Here is an 8,708-nt window from a genome sequence, read left to right as displayed (position 1 = left end):
CGGGTGAATGGATGGGACAAGAGACACAAAGAATGGGAGCAAGACAGAGATCTGATCAAGCTCCAACGTTTATTCAAAAGGGGGTTGTTTATATACACAACCAGGGGAAAGAAAAAAAGTGGGAAAGGGGGAAAGAATGTGGGGGAAGGCACACAGTACCAGGGACCTGTTAACAAATGTTGACAGATGGTAATCTTCCCGGGACCAACAGGTATTTACAACTCTTCAGGAACTAACAGCTATTTACAACCTGCTTGCTGCTTATTTAGCTGTAACATTCCACCAGAGTTAGTCAATACTGTTTTAACTTTTCCACCAGAGTTCTTTAACTCTTTCTTTGGCTCCCGGCAAGAAGTGAGTGTTAAAAAAAAAATCCTACAAGCCTGGGTCTAGAACTAATGTTTGATGTTTGAGGTTTCACTCTAGTTTTAAGCTATGAGGCAGATTTATTGGGAGAATTCTCAGTGTCAGCATCTTTAAGTCATACGTAGGCTGGTCTAATTCCCAAAGCATCTTTCGGTCCTCGGCCTAGAATTCAGGGCCTGGCTGCTCCTTGAAGCCAGCTTGGATAAGTAGATTGGTAGGGCGGGGGGGGGGGGGGGGGGGGGGGGGGGGGGGGGGGGGGGGGGGAGCTCAGCATTCAGTGTGAGTATGGCTTCTTAATCTTCATTTTCAGGACAGCCCTTTTCTGCCTTCAGTTGAACCTGGTGCCCTTCAGTCCACAGACATGGTTTTCTCTATTTTAGAGAATAAACATACAGCCTTCATCTGTGGGGATGGATGTATTATCTTGGGGTAACTACGGTAAAGTAGGAAAGGAACATGAGCTTCACAGCTTCTTAAACAAACCTGCAGCAGATCATCCTGTTTTCGGCCCCAGCTTCATCTCTCATGCTTTAATTTCCAAGCTCTTAGGGCTTCTGCAATATGTGCAAAATTTCCCCTGAACTGTTGTTTTAGTTTCTGGTGTCTCAGGTTGGGACAGAAGAAAATGTATCTTTTTAGCCCTCCATCTTTACCTTGAAGTTGCTGTGTGCTTTTGTTTCTTTTCTAGTATGTATTAACTTTCCAGGATTGATATTGTGGTTTTCTGATACATGCTGTTTTCTGGTAAAAATAAATAAATTAATTAAATGAAATGAATAAAATTCAGTGCTTTTTATTTTTGGACAGGATTACTGAAGATTATATATACCCGTGCCTCCCCACTTTCCATTCAAAGTACAGTTGAATTGCCATCGCAGAACGTGTCTTCTACTGTTTTGTAACAAAGGAACAGGGATTAGTAGGACATTCTGTGTTTTGGCCTGCTGATAGACGCCTTTCTCCTTTCTTGCTACCACAGTGGCAGATCAGCAGCGGGCAGGCTGCCCCATCAACTGCCAGCAGCACTTCCTCCACTCCTTCTAGTCCAACCATTACGAGTGCAGCAGGATACGATGCCAAGGCCTTTGGTTCACCTATGATTGATCTGAGCTCACCAGTGGGAGGCTCTTATAATCTTCCTTCTCTTCCAGATGTAAGTATATGTAACATTTACACTGAGAATGTTTGCAAAATTTTAAGTGAACTTATCTGGTAAAAGGCTGGAGTTAGTCAGATTATAGGTTGTATGTTAGGTTTTAGAAGTTACTTTTCTTCTTAGAAATATAACAGCAGGAAAAATAAAAAGATAAGCCCTTAAATATAAATATAGACCATCTTTCATGGCACTGATGTTAAACATGTTGTAAATGAATGATTATGGTGACGGACCCCGGAATCTGTGCTGGGAAAGCTGGGAATAAGGACCTGCGAGGAGGTACTGGAAAGGTGAATGCTGGAATGCGCTGTGTTAGAATAAGGATATGGCCGGGTGGGGAGGCTGGGATTTAAGACCTCAGAGGAGACAGGCAAGTTCAACAATGGAAATGAAAACATTTTCTCCCAGACTATACTAGCCAGTGCAAGATTACCTCTGGTTTACTTTATATTTAAATTAAATACATTTACGCACTAACTTTCTCAATATGACTTTCTAAAAAATCTTTTCTGAAGGCAGAAAATAAAACATCCTGTAGGTAGATCTCCGTACTTGTTTTACCTTTTCATATCCTACAGGGTTGTAGTATTGTATCCCAAACATTAAAATTAAAAACCTTCACAACACAGCATTTTATATACTGTTAAGTGAAACTGCAATACAATCTAAGTTTATTTTGGGAGTGTTTGCTGTATAATTGGATTTAATGAAATGTTTAGAGGTGCGGTAGGCATGACTTTGAGTAGATAATGAAAGAAAATGCAAAATGCTTATTGATTTATGATGTGGTTTCATCTTAGCTTGGGCAAACCATGCAGTATTTAACACATAGTAGCAGAATATTTACTATTGAAGCTTGAAAAGATGTGAGTTCTTTGTGTGCGATCTTTCATTTATGCATGTGAGAGGGTTTTCTTTTTTTTTAATATTTTTACATTGTAGTACTTGTTTTGCTTGTTGGTGGTGTTTGCTTATTTAATACATTCCGTCAAGGACAGAAATTAAAAAAAAAATTAAAAACCTTTAAGAAATATCTGGTCAGATTGTAAAAAAATGTTTTTAATTTTTATTATTTAGTTGATTTTTCAGGTTACCAAGATCAATTAATATTTTCTAATAGTTGCATCATTAACCTTACCGGAGTTATTTCTTTTTTTAAATAATTACATACATTTTTCATTCATAGATGATACATAGGAAAATTAATTTGGTCTCATTCCTATAATTTTATTTTAGCTTTTAGGATTACTTCACAACGTAAATAACTTTCCTTACTTTAAGATCCAGTAAATCCACTCACATTCCAGTACGTTTTACACTCCGAAAATATTGGCCAACCTATTGTCAAAAGATTATTAAATATAAACGACCCTGTGAACTTTCCCCCTCCCTTGAGGAGGACCCACAGAAAGCACAGTTGTCCTGGCCTTTTCTCTGCAGTCCTCAGACAAAGGTGATCCTTTGTCTACCAGCCTTGCTCAACTGAAAATCTTCAACTGAACTATAGAATAAAGAGGCTGATTTGAGTGACCATTTTCTGAATCCCCGCAAAGATGTTTCATAACTACACCATTCTAGATGGAAGGTGAAAGTAGATTCATCATAAATAATCTGTGTCCTAGGACAGTAGGATTTAGGTCTCTTGTAGAATCATAGTTGAGAAAGGCTGGAACTGTGTTACAGGATCAAACTTGATTTTAATCACAAAGAGTTTTTGGGAAATAAATGGTCTATTTAAGCATGAAAAGTATTTGCATCTAAAGAATTAAAGTCTTATTCAGTAGAAATTTAGCATTATTTTAGCTAATCTATCAGTTGGGAAAAAGTGTTAGCTGTATACCTGTTACATTAAAGCAAGAATCTTTGAAGGATCCATCTTTCCTACCAAGTAATAGTAACATACTTAGATGAGGTTAGTGGTGTTCTAGAGCTATGCTGTGTGGGGGCTTACTTCATCTATGTAGTGCCTACCAGAGCGGCAGTTCTCAGGAGTGTGAGCCAGCGACTGCCCTTTCAGAGGCTGGCTCACACCCCTGAGAACTGTATAAGGCCAGATTTCTTCATATTCTTCAACCAAAACCACACATCACAATAGACTGAGAACAGAAGCAGATATAAGAATCCAGTTGGCTGTTAATTAAGCCAGACACTAAAGAAAGTTGCAAAAATGGGAAACTACTTTGGCAGGGGTGGGGGGGCTATTTTTTGTTATTTTAAATAAGTTAAATATTTCTTAGTTTTAGTTTTTAAGGGTACGAATGACACATGATACTCCTTTCGCCTTCCTCATAACTTCTGAAATAGTATGTCTTCAGTATCTTTACTAAGATGGAACATTAAGAAAAATAAATGTTTTTTCAAAATTGTTTATAGGGAAAATATGCGTCCGAACTTCTTAAATATGATATTTATATACTTTATTACTCGATAGTAACTAAACTATTAAAGTTTTTTTGAAAGTAGCTTTTAACTTGCAAAGTCAGGATGTTGTGAAATAATTTCTCTTCTTATAAGATTGACTGTTCAAGTACTATTATGCTGGACAATATTGTGAGGAAAGATACTAGTATAGATCACAGCCAGCCGAGACCACCCTCAAACAGAACTGTCCAGTCACCAAATTCATCAGTGCCATCTCCCGGCCTTGCAGGTAAAGTAGACTTCTTGACTTTGATTCCCCCTGCCTTTTTTTTTTTTTTTTTTTTTTTACTGTGCTTGTAATTACCCTGTGCCCCCACCCCTGCCACCAACCTTTCTGAGTTTTGAGTACTATTTAAATTTAGTATATTTAAAGGTGGGAAGCAAAGGTTAAGCCTCTCTCTGTACCTTTTTAATTTCAACAAAACTTCTAGGCTTTAGAGCATTCCCAGGAGGAAATTAGTATTATACTTTCCCTTTTTGATAAGTTTTCCTGTGATGTGGTCTGTTTTGGGATGTAAGTCGCCTGGGGTCAAAATTTACCAGTGCCAGTCACTTCTTTAGTGGGGTTTTTGGGGGGTTTTTTGGTGTTTGACATTTAAGAATTTTTAACATACCTACTCATTTCCTTTGAGAAGCACTCTGCCTAAATACTACTCATAGAGGTTGGCAAAATAGGTACCTTAGAACAAAATAGAGAGAATTTCTTAAGGTTCACCAGTCACACAAACATAATAAGACAGTTACACACTTTAAAAGGAGATGCTTATTTAAAACATATACAAACTGGAAGAAACTATTGACAAATAGGGCATAGAAACTGTTTAATTGTGTAACAAGTTTGTGTAAATAAATGAGGACAGCACTCGGCATTGCCAAAGGATAATTCCCTAAAGAGAAAATACAAATAGCCAGTAACTTGGGGGTTTCAGTCTCACCAGTAGTCATTATAAATATCAAAATAAGATATAATTTCTAACTGTTAAGTTAGCAAAGACTTAAATAGTGAAAATACTCATTGATAAGAATGTGATAAAAGAACTACTCTGATACATAGCTGGTGGGAGTATAACTTGACAGAACATTTCTGGATACCATTTTGACAGTATTACTAACACTGACATTTATGCAGAACTGACTCTATGCTGAGCATTGGACAAAGTATCTTAAATGCATTGCCTATTAGAATAGTTGTTTCAGTGTCCCCATTAATTGGTCTCGATGTGGCTTTCTGTCTTGGACTGATTTTATATCAGCACCTGCCACTTTTCATTGTCTTCTGTAGCTTTCACTAGTACTAGTCTCCCCACTGAGATTTTACCCTGCTTTACATTTGACATTTTTTTTTTTTACGTTTTGTTTTGTTTTGGTTTTGGTTTTTGAAAGAACAAGTCAAGAAAGGGGCACAGCAGGGGTGGGGGAACAGAGGATCCAAAGTGGGCTCCATGCTGACAGTAGAAAATCCAGTGCAGGGCTCCAACTCAGGAACCATGAGATTATGACCTGAGCCAAAGTCAGATGCTTAACCAACTGAGCCACCCAGGTGCCCCTGGAGACACTTTTGATTGTCACACCCGTGGGTGGGAAATGTGGAGAGATACTCCTGACAGCTAGTAACTAGTAGAGGCCAGAGAGACTGCTAAATATCCATAGTGCACAGATATCCCCCACAACACAGAACTATGTGGGCCAAAATACCAATAGTACTGAGGTTGAGTTCTGCTGGTCTAAGTGGGTTAGAATTTGCTTAGAGTCCAACAACTGCTTATTCTTTTTATAATTCCATTGTATTCCAACTTCAATGTGTAGTACTAAGTGAGAATATTCAGTATGAAATACACATATAATTATTAACTCATGTTATGAATGTGAATGATTCCCTCTTCTCCAGGACCTGTTACTATGACTAGTGTACACCCACCAATACGTTCACCTAGTGCCTCCAGTGTTGGGAGCCGAGGAAGGTAAACCGACTTAACTTTATCCTCTACAATATAAAATCTCTGCTTTGGTTTCTCTTGTCAGGCCTCAACATGCTCTAGGTACTCAATACATCTGAACAGTCTCCTTTATTTTTAACTTTTAAATCAGAATTTTGATGATTATTATCATTTAATAAACTAATGGGTTAAGTAAATATAGTTTTGTCTTTAAAGATACAAAAATCGGAAGGATATGTTGACAATAAGAAATTATGTTTGTCTTGAGCTTAATAGCAAGGAAAAAATTGAAATTAAGTAGGTATAACATACTGCACTGTATAAGGATATGTACAAATACAAGCTTATGGGGAAAAGAAACAATAACTTTATACTGACTTCAGTGTTCTCTGACTTTTCTAATGCCCAAACATTAAGTCTGCTTTAAAATATACAAATTCACAGTTGTTGAAATTCTATCCCAACTTCCTGCTTTGCTCATTTACTTATGCTTACAGATTTCTCCTAGATAGTGATCCCAGTTCTTAACTTGGCTAATCATATGGAAGATGCATTCTCTCAAGAGAAAAATGTTGCCTTTAATCCCATGAGAACATTGTGGGTATCAGTAAAAGGTTTTTGCCCCACTACATTTTTTTTAAATAGCCAAATACCAGTAACTTACATCTCTAGTTAAGTGTCTTCACACTTTGTGACAATAAATCAGTAATGTGAACCCAGAGTGCTCTTTGTCACTGACTAGAGAAAGAAGGGGGAAAGCCTTAAAAAAAGATGCTAGCTCTGAGATACTAAAACCTGGCTGCCCAGTTGCAGAGCTTAAGAGTATTCAAGTCTGTTTTCTTTTAATTCAGGTTTTATTTAAAAATTTTTAAATAAAAATACTTTCCAGAAGTATGGTACAACTAATTACATAAGTTAATATGTAGAATATTTTTTATGCATGAATCTGTGTGCGGGCAACTGTGCAGGCAGTGGTTGCATTTCAATACACATTGTTTATCATGTATTATGTTAACATAGAGGCCATTGCTGTGAAGATACACAGCATTACTTCTAAAAGTCATTGTTATGCTATGTTTTGAGATACATAAGGTAGCATTCTTTGATGTTTTTGTTTTTTCTTTCTTTCTCATAGCTCTGGCTCTTCCAGCAAACCAGCAGGAGCTGATTCCACACACAAAGTCCCAGTGGTCATGTTGGAGCCAATCCGAATAAAACAGGAAAACAGTGGACCACCTGAAAATTACGATTTTCCTGTTGTCATAGTGAAACAAGAATCAGATGAAGAATCTAGGCCTCAAAATGTAATTATATCAATTTGGGGGGATAGGGCGAAAGAAACTTTTAACTAGCAGATAGGAGGTTAAAAATGTTATGTTGAGGGGCCCCTGGGTGGTTCAGTTACTTAGGCATCTGACCCTTGGTTTAGGCTAAGTCATGATCTCATGGTTCATGGGATTCAGCCCCATGTTGGGCTCTGTGCTGAGCATGGAGACTGGTTGGGATTCTCTTTCTCTTTCTCTCTCTCTTGCTTTGTCTCTCAAAATAAATAAACTTAAAAAAATATTATGTTTAAAAACCAGGAAATAGTCAACTTAAAGATTGAAAAATTTGAGAAAATCTCAGTAAATTAAAAGAAGATAGGGAGAAAAGTTTGAAATATCAGAGGCATTTGAGGTTGGGCGTTTGAGTAAAACACATGGAAGGTAATTGCCAAAAAAAAAATAATACAAGGATATTTACTGTAACTGGAAAACAAGAACATCTGAATTGAAAGGGACCAAATACAAGAACATTAAATGAAAACAGGACTCATGTTATATTATCATCAATTTCAGGATACGAGGATTCTAAAAGCTTCTAGATGGAAAAAATACCTTATGCAAAGGACCAGACATCATAATGGCACTAAGTCCTCAAAATGGGTGCTTGAATCTGAAAGGCAATAGAGAAATACCAAATTTATGAGCAAAAATATTTCATAGCCAGAACTCTACACCCAGGCAAATTCTCAATCATGCATAAAGATTAAATAAAGATTTTTAGACATGCATGCAAGGTTTCAGAAATCTTAATTCTCAAATACTCATTCTCCAGAAGATACTTGAAAATATGCTTCATCAAAAACAGAATGAAGCAAAAAAGAAGGCATAAGATCCCAGAAAGGGGATCTGACACAGAAGAGAGACAAAGAAGAGAGTACTTCCCAGTACAACAGTTCCCCTGGTGCGTCCTGTAGAGGGGGATGGGAGACTCCATGGGGATATATTAAGAGCAAAACAAATATTAGGCAGTATTGTTGGGAGGCTGTGAGAATGACTTCGAGATAGTATATAGAAACATAAGCAGATGAAAGAAAAGGGTGGGAAAGGGAGAGAGAGGAAAGAAGGAAGAATTGAATCAGAGTATAAACAAAAAGACAATAAAAGGAAGTGTAGTCATAGTATATTTTGTGGTTATGGGATAAACAATATTTACACTTACAATGGTATAAAACACCTATATTATACAAATTTAAAAACTAGATATAATCAGGATAAAACCTGAATATGCATTCAACCAGAAATTGATTTTTCAGGATACTTAACCAGTGCAGCAATCATACTGACCAGTTGGATTCGATATTGGCCATAAAGTTATAGCAGTACCTAATAAATAACATACATAGATACATCTCTCATAAAGTGTTAAGAGAGGGACATGAGTGGTGTGTATGTAAGGAGTGGGTGGAGAGACAGGAAGAAGAAATCTAATCTTCCATCATAAAGAATATATATATATATATATATATATGTATACCTACATTTCAAACAGAAAATATGTTTAAA

At 36.9% G+C, this 8,708-nt stretch overlaps 1 protein-coding gene across 1 annotated transcript in view; it reads left to right on the top strand.

Moving 5' to 3' along the window:
• The window catches only part of TRIM24 (tripartite motif containing 24), a 58,124-nt gene that overhangs the window by 43,361 nt on the left and 6,055 nt on the right, over positions 1-8,708 (top strand). Inside the window, exons 11-14 of the mRNA XM_029917942.1 lie at positions 1,346-1,519; positions 4,037-4,172; positions 5,832-5,904; positions 7,016-7,184. Coding sequence (XP_029773802.1) covers positions 1,346-1,519; positions 4,037-4,172; positions 5,832-5,904; positions 7,016-7,184 — 552 coding nt within the window. The remainder of the gene's footprint in view (positions 1-1,345; positions 1,520-4,036; positions 4,173-5,831; positions 5,905-7,015; positions 7,185-8,708) is intronic.

The sequence above is a fragment of the Suricata suricatta genome, chromosome 2 (assembly GCF_006229205.1).
Source record: "Suricata suricatta isolate VVHF042 chromosome 2, meerkat_22Aug2017_6uvM2_HiC, whole genome shotgun sequence".
Lineage (NCBI taxonomy): Eukaryota > Metazoa > Chordata > Mammalia > Carnivora > Herpestidae > Suricata > Suricata suricatta.
This window is presented reverse-complemented; position numbering and strand designations above follow the sequence as displayed.